This window comes from Triturus cristatus, chromosome 8 (assembly GCF_964204655.1).
Source record: "Triturus cristatus chromosome 8, aTriCri1.1, whole genome shotgun sequence".
Taxonomy (NCBI): Eukaryota; Metazoa; Chordata; class Amphibia; order Caudata; family Salamandridae; genus Triturus; species Triturus cristatus.
In genome coordinates this window covers 592043785-592065985 of record NC_140591.1, presented here as the reverse complement: position 1 = coordinate 592065985, position 22201 = coordinate 592043785, and the positions used below count along the sequence as shown (strand labels likewise).

The window sequence follows — 22201 nt, the reverse complement described above, 5'->3', positions numbered from 1 at the left end:
GAGAGCGGCGGGGAACGCGCACCGTTTAAGATGGTGGCGGGCTCAGGTAGGAGACAAACTCATTAGAGGCAGAGAATGTGGAATTATTTCCTCAGGTACAATTTCTCTCCCTCCTTTCTCCCCCGCGCCCCGCCTCCCCCCTTTCCACTGCCGGCAAAAACATGTATTGCCAAAACCGGGCCTTCATTTAGAGAAACAGAAAAATGACAAAATGAGCAGGATGCGATGGAGGAGTAACCGGACACTACCAGTTCTTTGGCACTTAACACCATTCCACTCCCGCCTTCCTGTCAAGGCTTCCACGTCGGGACAGGCCCGAACTGAGGCCTTCTCATTTATTCTAATCGATTCCAAAACACAGCCAGGGCAGTCAACCCTGCTGCATAATTTGGTACTTCCTTTTGCATAATTCCAGAGGTCCTGATTAAAGTGCTGCTGCTCTTCCGGTCCTTGAGAGAGGTGGAGAGAAGCAAAGGAGAGAGATGGGAGGGTAATAGGGGTCATAAGGAGGAGGCTGGGGCATTGCTGGATGTATTGCATTATTAACCTTCCTGCTTCCTCATATTTGCTTGAAAATGCTCCATTTATACACCATTTTTTCAAAGATTTCATGGAGGAGAACCCCCCGTAGGTTGTTTAGGTCGCCTCAGTGCAGTACCATGATAATTTTACGCCGCACGACTTTCAAATGTCACCAGCCGCCACTGCAGCGTAGATTGAGGACCTCCTTCCAGGTTATTAGGGACAATCTTTCCAGTCCTGGACATTTGGGGGTAACCAAAAAGATTCAGAATGTTGCAGTCTCGTTTAATTGCTTCCACTGAACTAATTAGACTAACAGCTGAAAAAAATATTTGTTGATGGAAAGTTCAGGACCTTAGACCGTGTCCATAATGACCTAGAGGCTAGGGTGGTCACCCTAACACCGCGTCTAAAAATGACGAATTAACTATGCCAGATGGCAACTAGGCACATTTCTGAAGTTGCCGAGCTCTCGCGAGGTCTCCACGCAGGACTTTTGAAAAGTGCAGTTCAACTTTAAAAAGTCACCAACACATTGTATATCCAACGTAAGCATGACGTTCCATGGAAATAAACGAAGGGCGCACCTGAAACATCAGACCACTGAAAACTGAACTAGGTGGAGGCGACAGTGAAAGCGGGTATACTCTGGCCGACAGACTACTGGCTGCTAACCAGAGTCCCAGTGCTTTAGGACGGAAAGCAAACCGGGGCGAAGGCCGGACACCCCAGTAAACAAACACAGGAAAACAGTGCATTCCTGCTACGCTGCTTTCCAAAACAAAGTGATGTTTTAGCATGCGGTACACATTCAAATTATTTAAAAAGCATACATGAACCAAGAAATCCCGAGTCCCTGAGGGTTTCAAAGGGAGAATCGGATTCTTAACGGCATGCTGTCACTTAATGTAAATACAGCAGGCGGGGAAACACACAGTGGGACTGCACAACGGCCGCAGGGATGACGGGAACCGAGAACATGTTCATTGCATCATTTCAAGAAAATGTCCTGCGTTTTGTGGTAATTACAGTCCGAATTGTTAGACGACTGTAGTGGCTCACGAATCTGCCAATCTCTTGTCTTAATAACAATGTAGTGTAATGATATTTAAATACAAAGACCTTCAATTAATTACTAGTTCAAAGATGGTAATACTAAACATACAGATCACCCCCACCCCCAAGAGAAACCTCCTCCCCGAACTCATTTGAAAACTCATTTTGAAATGTACCCTTCATTGTAACCATTACGTTTATTGGCCCGCCAAAAAACTGAAAACCCCATACAAATTCTTATAACTTATCCCAGGAAATCGAATTGTCTTTGCAACTATCTCGTGTAGGGTACTAAGAGTCAGGAAATAACTGGTGCTATGTAAAGCGCTCTGATACCTGATTGGATTCGGGTCAAGTTCGCGCTATATAAAACTCTGCTAAAAAAAAAAAAAAAGTCAATGAGCACACAGCCAATTCCTTTGCCAAAAGAAGTCCCACTCGCGTCTAATAAAGTTGCCTCCTCGGGGCTGTCCACTATTAGACCTAAAACTCTTTTCCGCAAACAGCCATCAATTATTCCAGCTCCCTTATTCAGTGACAGAAATGCCATAAAACGGTCCTTTTATAATTCATTCGTCCAAGAGTCTTCTTGATGCTAATATTGCTTAATCTTTCCTCCCATCATTAAGACAAAAGTCATTATAATTAGTTCAAAACACTAAACCACCACTGAGGACCGTAATCTTAAGGCAATTAATATAAAGCTCATTACCCCCAGGTCCCTACGTCCTCGACACCTTCATGGACAAGTGAGATGTACTATCTCACTGACAGAAAAAAAGAACAAAGGAATGCTGGACCTACCCTCCCCCCCTCCCACTGGGAGTACATAAGGCGTACAGGTCCCAGCATTCCTCCTGTTCTTTTTTTCTGTCATGCTGACAGTGTATGGACGTGGCAGGAGCGGGGGCGCTCCTGCCTTTTGCTGGATTTCTACTTACGCGGAGGCTGCTGGTTCCATCTGCGGTCGGCGGTCCTTCGTTGGAGGCCTCTCCCTCCCTGCCGGGCTTGGGGGGAGTGGCGCGGGCTTCTTCATGGTTCTTCGGCCGGTTTTCGGCATGCCTGACTTACGGTTTTTGACGGTGGGACGGAAGCCAGGCGCCTCGAGGTTCCCGGCTGTGGGCTGCTCGTTTAAAACGGGTCGGTGGGGTGAGTACCGCATAGCGGTTTTCTGCTGTGACGTTTTTGCTGTGTTTGTTGTGATTTACTGCCATGGGGAAACGTTCACGAAAGAGGCATCATAGGGAGAGATCTTCCTCTTCTTCTTCTTCCACTGCTGCTTCCAGGTCTCCTTTCCCTGCCAGGTCCAGACGCCGTGCTGTTGGTGATGATGCGCGTCTTAAGCGCTTGATCAGGGAGACTTTGACCGAGATGGGTGATGTTGGGTCCCGTCGCAGGTGTCCTGCTCCGGTTTTTTCGGACTCTTCTGGCGATGAGTCTGCTTGGTTGGGGGACGGTGAATTGAAGGGCAAATATGTGGACAAGGACGCATTGCTGAGTATTTTGAAGCATGTTAAGGAGAACATGGGGTTCCCTGACGAGGACGCTCCAAGTACCTCTAGGGGGCCTTTGTTGCGACAGTTTCAGAGTGCTGCCACAGTTGATGTTCCTGTCCATCCCTTCATTAAGGATGTTCTGAAGCGTGAGTGGGCCGATCCTGATCGCATTTTGATCCCGCGCTTCATGGCTCGGCTTTATCCTCTGCAAGATATGGCTTCAGCCCTACCGGATTCTATCCCTATTGACTCCTTTGTGGCTAGTTTGGTGGGGCGCACTTCCCTTGCTGAGGACGCCGTGCTGAAGGATCCTGTAGACAAGAAGGCGGATGTGGCGCTCCGGAAGGTGTATTCTGGTTCCCACCTGGCCTTACGGGCTGGCATCTATGAGACTTATGTTTCGCAGTCTCTGCTGTCTGGCCTGAAGTCGCTCTATCAATCGATGGACAATGCCACAGACTGTTCCGGTTTACTTGAGCAGATCAAGCATCAGGTGGAGCTCCTGTCCGATGTCTCCTTTGACGTAGTGCGTGCTTCTGCTCTATCCGGCGGGGCTTGTGTGGCGGCTCGTCGCAGTCTTGTCCTTAAAGACTGGAAGACTGACTCTGCGCAGAAGGCGTGCGCTTTGCGGTTGCCTTTCCAGGGTATTATGTTGTTTGGGGGGGAATTGGAGGCCAAGTTGCACAAACTGTTTAAGGGGAAGAAGCATTCTTCTTCGTTTAAGGTCTCCACTTCTGCTCCTGTCCCTTCTAAGTCCAAGTCTTTCTTTCGTCCTGCCTCTCGTAGACAGTTTGTGAGGGGCCAGGGGAGGTTTGCTTCTGGCCGGGGCCGGAATCGTAAGGCTAAGGCCCCTCCGCTTGCCAAGCCGCGTTCCTGACTCTTTGGCGGTGGTTCCCGGGTTGTTGGTTGGAGGGCGGCTGCGCTTCTTCCTGACTGCCTGGGTTCAGTCTTGTTCCGACGTCTGGGTGTTGGAGATCATTCGCCTAGGTTATACTCTAGAGTTTTCGGTCCCGCCTCCAGATTCCGGGATTCGGCCGACTCCCTGGCCTTCGGGCAGTTTGAAGCGGGCTCATCTTTCTCAAGGGATTGTGGATCTTCTTCGGAAGGGGGCCATTCAGGAGGTTCCTCCTTTGGAGGTAGGGGAGGGCTTTTATTCCCTGATCTTTCTGGTTCCCAAAAACACGGGGGGTTTCCGCTTGGTTTTGGACCTAAAGGTGATGAACAAGTGGGTGACCAGAGTTCCTTTTCGAAAGGAGACTTTGCAAAGGGTAATTCCTTTGGTGCTTCCGGGTCACTTCATGTCTACCCTGGATCTTCAGGATGCATATTACCATGTTCCGATCCATCCGAGGTCCCGCAGGTTTCTGCGGTTTTGTGTTCGGGGGCGTCATTTTCAGTTCATGGTATTGCCATTCGGTCTTCGGTCGGCGCCGAGAGTCTTTACGAAGGTGGTGGCTCCTTTGGTCGCGTGGCTTCATCTCCAAGGGGTGATGGTGTACCCATACTTGGACGACTGGTTGGTCCATGCTCCCTCTCGGGTCCTGTTGTTGGAAGCCAGGGAGGTGGTGTGTTCGGCGGTACGGGCCCATGGTTTCCTGATCAACTTGCCCAAGTGTCAGCTGACGCCGTCTCAGGACATGGTTTTCATTGGGGCCCGCTTCCGTTCGGATCTGAACCACGTGTTCCTCCCCGAACCTCGGGTTGTGACGTTGGTGTCCCTTGCTCGGCGTTTCAGATTGGGGGGGGGGCTTTCCGGCTTTCCGGTGCGCCTTTGGTTGCGTCTTATGGGTCTGATGGCGGCGACTGTTTTTACGGTGGCCTGGGCGCGTTTTCATCTGCGCCCCCTTTGGGTGTACCTCCTATCTCTCTGGGATCCCCTGTCCTGCGATTTGGAAGTTCTTATTCCTGTGTCTCCTGTGGTCCTCCCGGTTCTTCTATGGTGGTCTGTGAGGGACCATCTGTCGCTGGGTCTGCCTCTGCAGTCTTCCCCTTCTCTGGTCTTGACGACGGATGCCAGCGCCTTGGGGTGGGGTGCAACCTTGGGGTCTCGCTCCCTTCAAGGTCGTTGGTCCCTCCTGGAGAGCCGCCGGTCGTCCAACTGGCGAGAGCTCACAGCGGTGTCCCGAGCTGTGATGGGGTTTCGGAGTCTGTTGCTCGGTCGGAACGTGTTGGTTCGGTCCGACAATATGGTGACGGTGGCTTATCTCAATCATCAAGGGGGGATTCGTTCGGCCTCTTTGAATGCAGTGGTTGTCCCCCTGTTTTGTTGGGCGGAGAGCCATCTGCTGTCTCTGACAGCGGTTCATCTTCGGGGAGTGGACAACTGTGTGGCGGATGTCCTGAGTCGTTGCTTTCCGGATTTGTCTCTCACCCCGGTTGCGTTTCGGCTTGTGTGCGGGAGGTTTGAGCGTCCCTTTCTGGACCTCTTTGCCTCCCGGCACAATGCACAGCTTCCTCGCTTCTGCAGGAGGGTTGCTGGGGGGTGGACGCTCTGTCGCTTCCTTGGCCGTCACGTCTCCTCTATGCCTTTCCTCCTCTGGCTCTGGTTCCCCGATTTCTGGCCCGTCTGTGTCAGGAGGATCGGGAGGTGGTGGCGGTCCTGCCGTTTTTGCCTCGGAGGTCCTGGTTTCCGACGGTTCATCTTTTGGCGGTGCGGTCTCCGGTTGAGGTTGTCGGTGTGGAGGTTGAGAGGCAGGGTTGGAGGCGGCGCGGTTTCCCGGAGCATTTAGCAGTGGCTCTTCAGCGTTCCCGGCGGCCTTCTACCCTCAAGGCTTATGATCGGCATTGGGGTAATTTTGGTCGTTGGGCCTCTCCCCTTTGCACTGTTCCTTGCAGGTTGTGCTTCAATTTTTGTGGGAGGGTTTCGAGAAGGGTTTGGCTGTGTCTACTCTGCCTGCCCAGTGAGCCGCGGTTCGGGCGTTTCGTTCCCCGTGGGGGAATATTTCGGATGTTGAGGACTTGGTCTCTCGTCTTCTCCGCAGTTTTACTATTTCTCGTCCTGTGCCTCGTCCTTCTTTTCCCCTGTGGGATTTGCCGTTGGTTCTTCGGGTTTTGATCAGTCCTCCTTTTGAGCCATTGGATGAGGTGGATTTGAAGTTTCTTACTCTCAAGGTGGTTTTTCTGGTGGCTATCACCTCTGCTCGTCGTCTTGGGGCCTTGATGGCGCGTGCTCCTTTTCTGTCCTTCACGGAGGGTGGGGTGGTGCTGCGCCTTGATTCTTCTTTTGTGCCGAAGGTTTCTTCGCAATTTCACCAGTGCCAGGAGTTGGTGTTGCCTGCCTTGGGCTCTGTTTTGGATTCTCCTGGTGGTCACCGGTGGTCCTTGTTGGATGTGTGCCGGGCTTTGCGCATTTATCTTGATCGCACGGCGGTGTTTCGCAAGTCGGACTCCCTTTTTGTCTCTTTTGGGGCTGCTTCGCGTGGGGGTAAGGCTTCTTCTGTGTCGATCGGACGTTGGCTGAAGCAAGTCATTTCCTTGGCCTACTCTCTGTCTGGGTCTCCTCCTCCTTTGGGGGTTCAGGGTCGTTCCACGAGGGGGGTGGCTGCCTCTTGGGCGGAGGTTCGGGGTGTTCCTCTCTCTGAGATTTGTAGGGCTGCCACCTGGGCCTCTTCTAATACTTTCATCAGGCATTATCGGCTCCTCAACCTGTTGGGGGACGATGGGAGTTTTGCGTTGGGGGTGTTGAGCTCTGTTCGCTCCTGATGTTTTTTTCTGTTTTGTTTCCAATAAATCTCTGGGTTTGTTTTGGTGTCCTGGCGGTTTGTGGTGTTTTCTGGTATGAATGCCGGTGTCTGCTTTGGTATTTCTCACTTGTCCATGAAGGTGTCGAGGACGTAGGGAACTGGGGGTAATGTCCTATTACTTACCGGTAATCTTCATTACTCCGGGTCCCGTAGTCCTCGACACCTTCATGACTTCCCTCCCTCCCTGTCTGCCGGCCTTCATTGTGGCTTGATATTTCAGGAGGAATGCTGGGACCTGTACGCCTTATGTACTCTCAGTGGGAGGGGGGGGGGTAGGGTAGGTCCAGCATTCCTTCGTTCTTTTTTTCTGTCAGTGAGATAGTACATCTCACTTGTCCATGAAGGTGTCGAGGACTACGGGACCCGGAGTAATGAAGATTACCGGTAAGCAATAGGACATTTTCACCAACCCACCAGACACCTACGCTCTGCCTCACTCTCACTTGCACACATTTCCCGCATCCACAAAAGCAAAACTGAGGGTCGCTCATTCTCCTACAGTGCACCCGAGAAATGGAACGGCCTCCCTCAACACATCAGAGTCCCCTCCTCTCTTCTTGACTTCTGCAAGAAGCTGAAGATCTGGCTCTTCGTATAAGCACCTTGGGGACCAAACACCTACACACCTCATATTAGAATTCAAATCCTTGTTTCCATTAATAATACAGAGACTAGGGTCCCCAAGAATATTATCCAGTCTAAAGTGTCCTTTACTCATTATTAAACTGGGTATGTGCTAATTCGTTATCATATGGCAGACGAGCTCCAACACACAGCCCACAGACTGGAAGATGGACCCACACACAGACTTAATCGTGCAAAAAATAGAAACGATTGAAAGAGCGGTCCTGTTTTGCCCACTTGAAATACTGCAATTTAAAAAATCCTTAACAAAACTAGACTAGAGATAAACATACCCTAATGAGTGTAAGACCTATTGGCTGACAACTGGAGATGAAACATCCCTTAAGGATCAAACATTTGTAAGGGTGCTTCAACTGAGACCACAAAGAGTTTACAAATCTATGTCAATGAATCAACTTAACAAAAGGAGTCTGACAACATTGTTTTCACTGCATGAAATTTACACAAATGCTGAGCTACAGGAGGACAAATGGATAATACATCCAGAAAATGTAGGGGTCTTCTGCCCCTAGTAATCAAATTTGAGGCACACTCTGAGCTAGGAGGTCAATCAAAAGAGCAGCAGACTTTTACACCGACAAGAAAAAAACTGGAGCCATAGGCGCTGCGGCACCACCTCATCCTTGCCATTAGTCGTGAGACGGACACTCATGTTCATACCCAGAGGGAAATCCATGAGGCATTTACACACTATCACACCTTCCAATACCAGTCGGCATCACAGACCACACCGAGTGATCTGGACTCCTTAGCCAAGGTGACTCTCCCAAACTCCACTTTAGAACATTGCGAGGAACTTAACGGGAAAATCACACTACATGAGATTATGGAGGCCATCCGCACTCTTGCGTCAAGCAAGTCCTCTGGCCCAGATGGCCTACTGCCTGAGTCTTATATAAGCTTATGCCCCACAACTGTCCTCTCAACTGCAGACTGTATAGAATGCTAAACTGACTAGTGACAATCTTCCCCCTACTCTGTGAGAAGCCCCTATTGGTATCGCCAAAACCGGGCAGGGATATGGAAAACTGGGACCCCTATAGACCATTGGCCCTACTCAAAAGAGATTATAAAACAATAAAATAATAAACGCAAATTATCTCCTTATACGTTTTTAATTTTACCAACCAACAATTTTAATAACCCAATTTTATTACACAAAACGAAACATTAACAATTAATGTTATTAAGCAAAACAGTTTGTAAAAATGTTTTAATAAACCAGCAAAACGTTAAATATTCAATGGGTACATTATATTAATACAGTATTTTCTCTGTAGAGTCTTTAATGTACATTTTTCGTTTCTTTGAGTTGATTAATTTTTTTCCCTATCTTTTGGATACCATTTAAGAAAGCTTGATTGCACGTTTCTTTCAAGGTCTAATCAATATTATTTTGATCCATTGTCACAGGGCCCCTAAAAGGAGTGGGGTCCATAGGCCAGTGCCTACTTTGGTTATTTGGTACACCGGAACTTACTACACAGCACTGGCGGTGCGTCCATTGGGGACGTTGGGGCATTGCCCCCCCGCCCCCGCCCGCAGCTCCCTCGGCGTCTTTGAACTTAAGTAAACTCTCAGTTTACTTAAGTTCAGAGACGCTGAGGGAGAACTGACAATCATGTCAGTCAGTATGACGTCGGACCGCCCACCCCCTTCAGAGTCTGAAGGAGGAGGGCGGTCTGACATCATGTTGACTGACAGGCATTATCTGGGGGCACAGGCAGCAGCACACAAGTGCGCATGAGTGGGGACTGAGGGTGAATTTTTGTGCCGGGCTCAGTCATGAGCACTAGTGTTTCCACAGGCTGGCGCATGCCCATTAGGAGAGCGAGGGTTGAGCAAAGGCTCAAACCTCAGTCTCCTAATGGGCAGGCGGGCGGAGCGTAAGCCTGCTCTAAGTCAATCCTGGCGCTGCTCCAGTGCCAGGATTGGCTGAGAGGGGTCTTGCCAGCAGTGATGGGCTGTTCCAGTGTAGGCGCCAGAACGGACCCGAGGCGGCGCGGACCTGCTCAGGTAGGATTGATTTTATTATGTTATTTTAAAACCCCCACCCCTCGTGACCCCCCCCCGCTCCCCCACACGAGCTGCAACTGGTTGCATATCATATTAAGGCACCTGAAAATGTTATTCATGTAACTGCTTTATGACCGGGGAATTGGTTTATAAAGTGCTCTTTTTGCTGATGGAACCTCGCTCTGACCTTGTTCCGACAGAACGGCCCCAGTAAAAGCGCCGCTGTGCTTCTCACGCTGAGATCAATTCTGCTCTTGCCAGCCCCAGAGAGAGCGGCGGGGAACGCGCGCCGTTTAAGACGGTGGCGGGCTCAAGCAGGAGACAAACTCATTAGAGGCAGAGAATGTGGAATTATTTCCTCAGGTACAATTTCTCTACCTCCTTTCTCCCCCGCGCCCCGCCTCCCCCCTTTCCACTGCCGGCAAAAACATGCATTGCCAACACCGGGCCTTCATTTAGAGAAACAGAAAAATGACAAAATGAGCAGGATGCGATGGAGGAGTAACCGGACACTACCAGTTCTTTGGCACTTAACACCATTCCACTCCCGCCTTCCTGTCAAGGCTTCCACGTCGGGACAGGCCCGAACTGAGGCCTTCTCATTTATTCTAATCGATTCCAAAACACAGCCAGGGCAGTCAACCCTGCTGCATAATTTGGTACTTCCTTTTTCATAATTCCAGAGGTCCTGATTAAAGTGCTGCTGCTCTTCCGGTCCTTGAGAGAGGTGGAGAGAAGCAAAGGAGAGAGATGGGAGGGTAATAGGGGTCATAAGGAGGAGGCTGGGGCATTGCTGGGTGTATTGCATTATTAAACTTCCTGCTTCCTCATATTTGCTTGAAAATGCTCCATTTATCCACTATTTTTTCAAAGATTTCATGGAGGAGAACCCCCCGTAGGTTGTTTAGGTCGCCTCAGTGCAGTACCATGATAATTTTACGCCGCACGACTTTCAAATGTCACCAGCCGCCACTGCAGCGTAGATTGAGGACCTCCTTCCAGGTTATTAGGGACAATCTTTCCAGTCCTGGACATTTGGGGGTAACCAAAAACATTCAGAATGTTGCAGTCTCGTTTAATTGCTTCCACTGAACTAATTAGACTAACAGCTGAAAAAAATATTTTTTGATTGTAAAGTTCAGGACCTTAGACCGTGTCCATAATGACCTAGACTAGAGGCTAGGGTGGTCACCCTAACACCGCGTCTAAAAATGACGAATGAACTATGCCAGATGGCAACTTGGCACATTTCTGAAGTTGCCGAGCTCTCGCGAGGTCTCCACGCAGGACTTTTGAAAAGTGCAGTTCAACTTTAAAAAGTCACCAACACATTGTATATCCAACGTAAGCATGACGTTCCATGGAAATAAACGAAGGGCGCACCTGAAACATCAGACCACTGAAAACTGAACTAGGTGGAGGCGACAGTGAAAGCGGGTATACTCTGGCCGACAGACTACTGGCTGCTAACCAGAGTCCCAGTGCTTTAGGACGGAAAACCAAACCGGGGCGAAGGCCGGACACCCCAGTAAACAAACACAGGAAAACAGTGCATTCCTGCTACGCTGCTTTCCAAAACAAAGTGATGTTTTAGCATGCGGTACACATTCAAATTATTTAAAAAGCATACATGAACCAAGAAATCCCGAGTCCCTGAGGGTTTCAAAGGGAGAATCGGATTCTTAACGGCATGCTGTCACTTAATGTAAATACAGCAGGCGGGGAAACACACAGTGGGACTGCACAACGGCCGCAGGGATGACGGGAACCGAGAACATGTTCATTGCATCATTTCAAGAAAATGTCCTGCGTTTTGTGGTAATTACAGTCCGAATTGTTAGGACGACTGTAGTGGTTCACGAATCTGCCATTCTCTTGTCTTAACAATGTAGTGTAATGATATTTAAATACAAAGACCTTCAATTATTTACTAGTTCAAAGATGATGATACTAAACATACATAAACCCCCCCCCCCTCCCCGACCCAAGAGAAACCTCCTCCCAAACTCATTTGAAAACTCATTTTGAAATTTACCCTTCATTGTAACCACTACGTTTCTTGGCCCGCCCAAAAGGCTGACAGCCCCATACAACTTCTTATAACATATCCCAGGAAATCGAATTGTCTTTGCAACTATCTCGTGTAGGGTACTAATAGCAGCACTCGTTATATTAGAGTCAGGAAGTCAATGAGCACACAGCCAATTCCTTTGCCAAAAGAAGTCCCACTCGCGTCTAATAAAGTTGCCTCCTCGGGGCTGTCCACTATTAGACCTAAAACTGTTTTCCCGCAAACAGCCATCAATTATTTCAGCTCCCTTATTCAGTGACAGAAATGCCATAAAACGGTCCTTTTTTAGGTCTCGCCTGACCCAGCGCATGCGCTGGTCTGGCGAGACTTATTGAGAGGGCTCCAAAAAGTGCTACCAGGCTAGCCTAGTGCTACAGTGCATGTGCGCGGGTTTTACAGCGATTACTTTCACTTTCATGACCGCTTTGATGTTTGATCGTGATCGCGTTGGCGATCACTTTCACTTTCGCCACACGGCCGCTTTGCATAGCCAATAGGTCTCGCTTTTGGGACCTTATAAGTATTTAGTTATGCAACTGTTGCATGGCTAAACACTTATAAGGTCCCAAAGGCGAGACCTATTGGTTATGCCAATGCTCGTTAATTCATTCGTCCAAGAGTCTTCTTGATGCTAATATTGCTTCATCTTTCCTCCCATCATTAAGACAAAAGTCATTATAGTTATTTCAAAACACTAAACCACCACTGAGGACCGTAATCTTACGGCAATTAATATAAAGCTCATTTTCACCAACCCACCAGACACCTACGCTCTGCCTCACTCTCACTTGCACACATTTCCCGCATCCACAAACGCAAAACTGAGGGTCGCTCGTTCTCCTACAGTGCACCCGAGAACTGGAACGGCCTCCCTCAACACATCAGAGCCTCCTCCTCTCTTGACTTCTGCAAGAAGCTGAAGATCTGGCTCTTCGTATAAGCACCTTGGGGACCAAACACCTACACACCTCTCATATTAGAATTCAAATCCTTGTTTCCATTAATAATACAGAGACTAGGGTCCCCAAGAATACTAACCAGTCTAAAGTGTCTTTTACTCATTATTAAACTGGGTATGTGCTAATTCGTTATCATATGGCAGACGAGCTCCAACACACAGCCCACAGACTGGAAGATGGACCCACACACAGACTTAATCGTGCAAAAAATAGAAACGATTGAAAGAGCGGTCCTGTTTTGCCCACTTGAAATACTGCAATTTAAAAAATCCTTAACAAAACTAGACCAGAGATATACATACCCTAATGAGTGTAAGACCTATTGGCTGACAACTGGAGATTAAACATCCCTTAAGGATCAAAGCATTTGAAAGGGTGCTTCAACTGAGACAACAAAGAGCAGCAGACTTTTGCAACGACAAGAAAAAAACTGGAGCCATAGGAGCTGCTGCGCCACCTAATCCTTGCCATTAGTCATGAGACGGGCACTCATGTTCATACCCAGAGGGAAATCCATGAGGCATTTACACACTATCACACCTTCCAATACCAGTCGGCATCACAGACCACACCGAGTGATCTTGACTCCTTAGCCAAGGTGACTCTCCCAAACTCCACTTTAGAACATTGCGAGGAACTTAAGGGGAAAATCACACTACATGAGATTATGGAGGCCATCCGCACTCTTGCGTCAAGCAAGTCCTCTGGCCCGGATGGCCTACTGCGGGAGTTTTATATAAGCTTATGCCCCACAACTGGCCCCTCAACTGAAGACTGTATATAATGTTAAATTGACTAGTGCACATCTTCCCCCTACTCTGTGAGAAGCCCCTATTGGTATCGCTACCAAAACCGGGCAGGGACATGGAAAACTGGGACTCTTATAGACCATTGGCCCTCCTCAAAAGAGATTATAAAATACTGGCCAAGATACTGGCTGATAGATTGGCCCCCAATATCCTGTTGTTGGTACACCATGACCACAATGGGTTTGTTCCAGCCAGAAACACCACCCTTAACCTGCGCCGATTTGTCAGAGTTCTAGAAAATGCACCATCAAAGTGGCCTCGAATAGGTTGCCTGGTGTTTGATCTACAGAAAGCCTTCGACTCCCTGAAGTGGCCCTACTTATTCGAGGTTCTCGCCGGCTTCGGCTGGGCTCTCGCTTTCTCCACCTTGTTAAGCTCCTATACACAGACCCCATGGGCATGGTCAAGACTGGGTGGCTCATCCTGGACCTGATCTCTGGCTACAAAAGGACTCATCAGAGCTGCCTGCGGTCCCCATTGTTGCTGAACCACTGGTGCATGTGCCCCACACAGAGGGCCGATGGTGGGGGATTCACTTAGGCGACGGATTGCATGTCATGTCCCTGTACGCGGACAACATGCTTTTATACCCTCAAGACCTCAGTGATGTCCCAGCCACTATACCGCACGCGTTGGATGGCTTTGCACTGATGTCTGGCCTAGAGGTTAACTTGGCGAAACCTGCCTCTTCCCATTTCTGGCCACTAACCTTGGTCCTGCCCTGCGGATTGGCAGCAGTGCTCTGCGATGGCAGCATTACACATTCCGTTACTTGGGCATCCATACATATCGCACCCCGACTGACTTAATGGATGGAACCTGACCCACGCTGTGGCTTCCGTTCGTGTGCAGATGGCATTTTGGAGCATCCTGCCACTTTCGTTCGCTGGTCGCACCACACTCACCAAAAAGGTGGTCTTGCCACGCCTCTTATATTACTTCACTAACTTGACCCTCTATATCAATAGGTCCTTCTTTTGTTCTCTTGAACAATTTATAGGAGATTTCATATGGCATGCCAAGCGGCGTAGGGTAGCCCTTGTTAAGCGCTGTCTTAACTGACCAGGGAGGCTTAGGGATCCCAAATTTCGAGCACTGCTACTTGGCCTCCCAGCTCCAATAGGTTGCCAAATGGCTGGTGGGTCACCAACTGGAGGAAAAGGCTACTACCTAACCTCCTGGGGATCTGCCCAACTGCTCCACCTTTCCACCCCCTCACTAAGGCGACCACGCCCCCACTAACTCATGTTGCGCGTAACACACTGCTGTTTTAAAAGGAGTCTATATCTGACTAGAGATACCCCACCTTATGCTCCGGCTGTACCACTTCTTGGTAAGTCCTGTGGCGCACTTGTGACTTCAATGCTGGAGTTTAGACCCTGGCATACACCAGGGTTGCACACACTGGGAGATCTCCACCGCGACCTGATACTCCTCACCATGGAAGAGCTCATGGCTGACAACGGTATCCCCCCGAACCAGTTCATGTTATGCATTTCCATCACGTGCCCATTGAGACTGCACTGGGATGAAATCAAGCAGGAACCAACAATGCACCAAACAATGCAATATTTTCATGTCAAGGGGGATGGCAGTCGCTTGACGAGGTGGATAACCAGCTCCCTGCGTTCCCATGCCACCACATCTCTCACCAGGCTGCAACACCACTGGGACAGGATCCTGGGAAGACCCCTCACCAACGAGGAATGGCAGTGCGCACTGGGATATCCTGGTCGGGCATCCCACAATGCCTGTTTCTGACTGATACAATATTATGTGCTACATAGGGCGTACCCCTCATAAGATCAATTGCTATTTTAATCACACTGACACCACCTGCCCTCGCTGGAACACTCCTTACACTGATCTCCTACAAATGTTTTGGCTCTGCCCCTCCCTTGCTTACTACTAGCTAGATGTCACAACCCAGCTGTCTCGCTGTACGGGACTCAACACCCTGAACACATGGGAGGTATGCTTCCTGGGCTAGCTGTGTCGTCTTACAATGGCTAAAGCATCCACACACTTCTTTGACCTAGCACTCCTATTTGCCAAGCGCCAAATCATGTGCAGATGGAAGTCCACGCCCCAACACAATGACTAGCTGGGTCCTTTCTCTGGTGGCTTGGGCTCAGGCCAAAAGCAGGATGCTTCAGCGGGAGGACTCCAAGGGCTTACACAAATACACCATAGCCTCTGCCTGCGACAGAATTCTGACAGAACTCATTGCCAATATGCGCGGGGGACTGATGACACTACTGCACCAGCACTACCCTACACCATAGCCCATACGACACATCTCTCCCACTACACATTGGTCGGCAGCAGTGAGTTTATCTAGGACAAGCTGTTATTGGTTCATTGTGTTTTTATTATTGCTGGGTCAAACATTCTTGCTGCATACTTTAAAAGAGTTACTCTAGTGGTACACCTTCCTTACAGTCCGATTGCCTTTAATATGCATTTAGCTTTTGTTTCTTCTCCTTCGATTCCTCCGTGCTTCTCAGTGACCTGTTGCTAAGCCACGTTAACGTCGGGAATATATGGCCCATATACATGCTGTTTTTTAGGTCTCGCCTGAGCCATCGCGTAAGCGATGCTCTGCGAGACTTATTGAGAGGGCTCCAAAAAGTGCTACCAGGCCAGCCTAGCGATACAGTGCATGTGCGCGGGCGCACGCGCTTGACGCGATTACTTTTGCTTTGATGTTTGATCGCGATCACTTTCGCGGCCGCATGGACGCGTGTTTCAATTAGCGTCCCTGTCACTGTGTCCTGCACTCTCTCCTTCCACTTTTCCTCATGCTTTTCACTCCCCTTGGCTGTTACTCTGCTTTGTTGTTGCATATTTATATAGCGCGAACTCGACCCAAAGGTATTGGAGAGCTTTACATAGCACCGTATTTACATTACACATTCAGGCATATGCTTTTCACTCCCCATGGCTGTTACTCTGCTTTGTTGTTGCATATTTATATAGCGCGAACTCGACCCGAAGGTATTGGAGCGCTTTACATAGCACCGTACGCACGGCCGCGTTGTTCAATTAGCGTCCCTGTCACTGTGTCCTGCACTCTCTCCTACCACTTTTCCTCATGCTTTTCATTCCCCATGGCTGTTACTCTGCTTTGTTGTTGCATATTTATATAGCGCTAACTCGACCCGAAGGTATTGGAGCGCTTTACATAGCACCGTATTTACATTACACATTCAGGCACGGGGAGATTAAGTGATTTGGCCAGAATCACAGGATGTGGACACGACCTCGAGGCTGGAACCCTGGCTTCCTGCATCAGTAGCTATAATTATTACATTTACCCACTGTGCTACCGCATTTATCTGACAATGCATACAATTACTTCTATTACATATATCTGTACATATAGAAGCTTTTTTTTGTAAACTCTTTCTCAAAATATATTTTTTTGTTAACAAGCTAAACAAGCATTTGCAATGCAATAGGTCTCGCATTTACGCGAGTTTGAGCTATTGGCTTTGTAAATGACAATGCCTTATATTTATGTTTTGGTTTTTAAAGCATAAAATGAAAGGCATTGTCATTTACAATGCCAATAGCTTAAACTCATGTAAATACGAGACCTATTGCATTGCAAATGCTTGTATGCATTGTATTGTATGACTTGACAAAATACACATGAACACGAGTAAGAAAAAAAAAAATTTTAAAAAAAAGAAACTGGAGCCATAGCCAATTTGAGAGACATCTTTGTATCAATATCATATGAAACAGCAGTGGAATTAGCGGCTAAATATACCCATGGAGCCATAATCCTAACACCAGAGTCCTCTTACTTGTCAGCTGTTTTTTGTCATCTTCATTCAATAATCTCAACCAAACAATATTACATTTAGTGGTATGATCCCTGCTTTTCTCCCTAGAAGTTCTTTAAATCAAACCTAGCTCCCTTCTTTCGTTTTTTTGGGGCATGAGCACACTAAAATGCTCCACAACATTTTTCTTTTTTTTTGCATATTTATATAGCGCGAGCTCGACCCGAAGGTATTGGAGCGCTTTACATGAGCACCGTATTGACATTACACATTCAGGCACGGGGAGTAAGTGATTTGCCCAGAATCACAGGATGTGGACGCGACCTCGAGGCTCGAACCCTGGTTTCCTGCACCAAAGTCGGCAGTTTAGCCGACGGACCACCTTTCGGCGATCATTTTTCCTACAATGACTACTCAGTCTCCTAAACCAGTACTCGCCCTCACCAAACACATTGTTGATCCCATGCTTCTCTTTGACTGGTATTTCATTATGCACACCTGCTGGGTTCGTTTGCGACCCCATCATCTTAAAATACATTAAACATCTAATGGGGCGCCTTCTACAGCGCACTTGATGCAGTTATTTTTCTAGCTATAGAACTTCCATGGCTTAACTACACATCCCTTGATGTTCAAAGTCAACTAATGATTTGGCCGGCTCTAGGGCGGTGCGATCGGTGCCACCGCACCGGGCGCTGACTTGGGTGGGGGCGCCCTGGCTGCAAGCATATTTTCGTTTTAAAAGCACCTGCTGACTAGTTCTTTGCTTCCAGCAATTTTCAGCCATTAATAAAAACATCAAGATCACTCCAGTGATTAATGTTCCTGCTGGAGCAAGACGGTAGGTTTGCTGGAGAAGTTTTAACTCGTGGTAAACTAGTGCAGTGGGTTAATGTGCCTATTGCAAAGAATGTGTACCATGCAGATCACAAAGTACTGCTTGTGTCCCGGGCATCCTTTGTTACTTTTGTTACAGTTTATAAGTTAAAATCCTAATATAGCATAGTGAGCTATTAACTGTCATCAAAGAGCTGCATGCAAACTACAAGATATGTATTAGCGCTATATTTCTTTTTGCCCTGTCTTTCATTATCCTAAACTTGCAAAAAGAGTTCATTTGGTTAGAAGAAATCAATTTTTATTATTAAAGAAACCCCCTAACAATGATGTTATGTTATAAATTCTGAATTTGTGCTTTTCCAGACCAAGGACTCAAACTGTACTGCCTACCAGTATAGATGACATGCGACTCCTACATCTTTTAGTCCTCGGTCTTATGTACCATTTCCTATACACTGATTGGCACAGAGACAATCATACATGTGTAAATGTGTGGTGATTTAAGGTGCTCTGACATCCTACACGTGTATGAGTGGCACTATAAAACTAAATCAGTCTGAAAGAGAGTGGGTATAGAGACTTGAGGAGCAGTGTTAAATGGTGGTAGAGAGGGAATCCGTGGTAGATGTGGTCATTGGGGGGCGCCAACAAACATTGTCGCACAGGGCGCCACCACTGCTAAAGCCGACCCTGCTCATGATGCATTCATGGAGACCGCTCCAGCCATGATACTTACACTTTACTCTCCGCCTCAATTTGCAAAAAACATTTTAGGTACTTTGTCAGCCACTCTCTACCTCCCTTTTGTTCGGGGCAGAGGTCCATCATCTCGCCAGCACCATATGCTGCCTCAATCCACTAGCCACATGATTAAAGAGGAATGTGCTTGGCGCCCTTTGTGCATGCCGCTGTGTTGGCATCTTAAGCAACCATGTGCGCACGGCTCTTATTCTGCACGTTTTCTGAACGTTGTCTCAAAGAGATGACATGTTAATTAGCTGTCCCCTTCACATCTCACTCATAGCAGCAGCAGCTCTCTGTCAGGCAGCTCGAGCCGCACTGAAGGTCAGGCAACTTGGCAGACGTTTTATTTACGGACAGAGAACATTCCAGAACACACACTGGTGCGCAGGCGCAGGCCGGCCGCTTCTTGGCACTGAATAACACCAATACTGATTGTCAGCTTTTTGAGGCTGAAAATAAAATGCAAACTACAACTGGCACAGAAATAATTAGAAGCATGTCTCCGGGAACAGTGGCATGTTTTCCATGGCACATATTTCTGCAATGAGCTGTATACCCATTGAGCATACCTATCAGATGGACTGCTTCTCCTGTCAGGAACATCATTTCCAACTATGCATTCAGTATTTCGGGAACAGCTATTTTTATAGGCATATGCACGATTTGATCAAACAGACCTGCATCAGACCCTGAAGTATTGGAACATTTCACAACATTCTATACATTCTGTAAGTATTACATGTAAAAATCTTGCCTGCTTAGCTAAAAACACATGGATAACCGGTTCCTCAAAATGTTCAAGAGCGTATTCATCTCATCTTCTCCCCTCCACTCCCTACCCTTAAACAGATAAAGGCTGAAGCAGATACATACAATAATAAACAGGTTTCTGTGCACCATCGAAGGCTTCTTTTAAAAGCAAAGGTTGAATAGCTATGCCCCAGGCCTCTAATCGTTAAATTCGCCACAAATGGCAATACCACTTCGATTTACAGAGCTAAAACAATACTGGCATAACACTACCATCCTGTAGACAAAAATGGTTTAACTTTAGGAAATTATTTTCAAATAACAAAATTAATTTCCTAAAAAGATTCTGTCCCAACAGGATTTAAAAGTGAAAATGACATCCAGAATATTTTTTGAATTTTTGTTGTTGTCGATTGTACTTTAACCTAACCATTGTGGTGTACTAACGTTAGCAAAATAACATGTTTCTGCTTCCCCATAGTAAATGTTTGTGCTTTCACTTTCAAAATATAGAAAAAAAAACATTTAAATAATCAATACCTCGGTCTGTCCTTCTTGCGCACTGCTCTCGTGACTTATACGAATACTCTGAAATCAGAATGGAGAAAAGAATTTCTAAGACTTCATTTGAACACAGGTGTGTACAAAGTATACATACAGTGCAAGAAATCGAACATAACGTTGACGATAACAAATTTTGGAAGGAGCGCAGAGTCGACTCATTAGTTATGGACTGGTTGTGCAAACAGAACGAATACAACAGAATTATATGCTTTCAAATCCGTTTCAGTACTTCCAGAGCCAGTATACCAATGTCTAAATATGTATTTGTTTCTTGTGTAATTTTCCAATTAGGCCCTCCCCAACGCCTGGTCAATTTTTTAGCACAGAAAACCACATCAACTTCAATTTCATTTCAATCTTAAAATGTGCTAGAAAAACATACTAACGAAAAATGCAAAACCACTAGGAAATTTGCTTTTGGAAACAAAGCAATGGCATTAATTTGTTAAACCACTATCCTCTGGTATTTAGACAAAACACGTTTTGCTGGAATTACCGGCCAGTAAAATTTGCAGTTTCAGTCAGACATTTCCTAGAGTAGCTCATATTCTTCATCCATCATTTCTTACCATCCATCCAATATTGCCCTTTCAGGTGTACTAAGCACATTATTAATGACTTCTCCACGTTGCTAGTGCTGAATACCAGCTCAAGGTTATATTGACAAATAGTCCATCATCTTATCCCCCCCCCAGGGTACAAACTACGGTATTGCTGTTACTTCAATGAGGAGACACTCCTAATAAGTAATTCCAATAGCTTTTGTTAACTTTTATCCCTCACATTGTTATAGAAAAACAGTCCACACTTAGGGCCATATGTAGGAAGCCCAATACCGGTCGGTAACGGCCGATTTTCGGTAAAAATCCCGTTACCGACCGGTATTCAGGCTTTTGGTATGTAGGGGGCACATTTCAGGATTCGGTAATTTACCGAATCGGTAAAATTACCGAATCGGTAATTTTACCGATTCGGTAAATACCGAATCGTGAAATGAGATGTAGGGGGAGTGTGTGGGTGTTGTGTGGATTCGTTATTTACCACCAACTAAAAGTTGGTGGTAAATGACGAATGGCTTTGAAAAAGCATTTTTTTGCACTTAGAAGTGTGCAATGTGGCAGACATACATGCCCTTAGGGCATGTATGTGTGCCACATGTGCACACATGCAGGAATCAGGGGTGCAACAGGGTGTCACTGTGACACCCTGCCACCCTTGATTGTGCTCCCCCCATTACCCAATCGGTATTTACCGATTCGGTAATGGTAACTGGCTTCCTATTGATTCCTATGGGCCTCCTGGCCCATAGGAATCAATGGGAAGCCAGTTACCATTACCGAATCGGTAAATACCGATTCTAAAATACCGACCCATTCCGAATCGGTAAATATTACCGATGGATTACCTACATAGCATTTACCACTTCATAAATACCGAATCGGTAAAATTCGGTATTTATGAAGTGGTAAATGTTAGGCCACCTACATATGGCCCTTAGTCCATTGTTTTTCTGGTTCAAATTCAAAAATATATCCCAGGTACCACAATTCAGTTTCTGATCTTGATCCTTTACTGATTACATCACATTCATGTAAGCAAGATTTCAGCCCAGTCAACACACTTCGTTCCAAACTGAAACTTCTTCAGGGCAAGTCCAAATAAATTGTTGAATCCAATCAAAAGTCTTTTTTACTGCCTGTTCTTCACATAATCTTCATTTCACTCCATATCTCCACTGTTGTTTTCCTTTTCTATTTTGTATGTTTATGTAAATGAAGCTTCGCCAAAGTCATCCACAATGTAAAATATATGTTAACCTAACTGTATGGTTCAGAGCACGTACTGCGTGCACCGAGCCATTGTTATGCTTTGCATTTTGTTACGTGAAGATGGGTCATAGGCAGCTAATCTCCAGAAGGAGATCCCCCACTATGGCAATTAGGGAATGCTATGAACTGATCCACAGCGGTCTTCGTAAATCAACAAACTACAAATCGAAAGTATGCTCCTGCAATAGTGGTACTCACTTGCAAATCTGCATTGAAAATATTATTTAATACTTTGTTGGTTAACTCGTCTTTAAAGGGTCGTAATCCATGAAGACCACACATCTATTTCGAAGTCTAAGATCTTGAATTTACAAATAGGTCAGCACACTACCAACACCTCATTCTCCATAGCGCTGCAATGTAGTT

General features: G+C 47.0%; 1 protein-coding gene across 2 annotated transcripts in view; it reads right to left on the bottom strand.

The window, feature by feature from the left end:
* UCHL3 (ubiquitin C-terminal hydrolase L3) overlaps positions 1-22201 on the bottom strand; it is a 397999-nt gene that overhangs the window by 155887 nt on the left and 219911 nt on the right. For both annotated transcript variants that reach the window (XM_085622017.1, XM_085622018.1), the window contains exon 5: positions 19983-20030. In XM_085622017.1, the coding sequence (XP_085478143.1) occupies positions 19983-20030 (48 nt within the window). The remainder of the gene's footprint in view (positions 1-19982; positions 20031-22201) is intronic.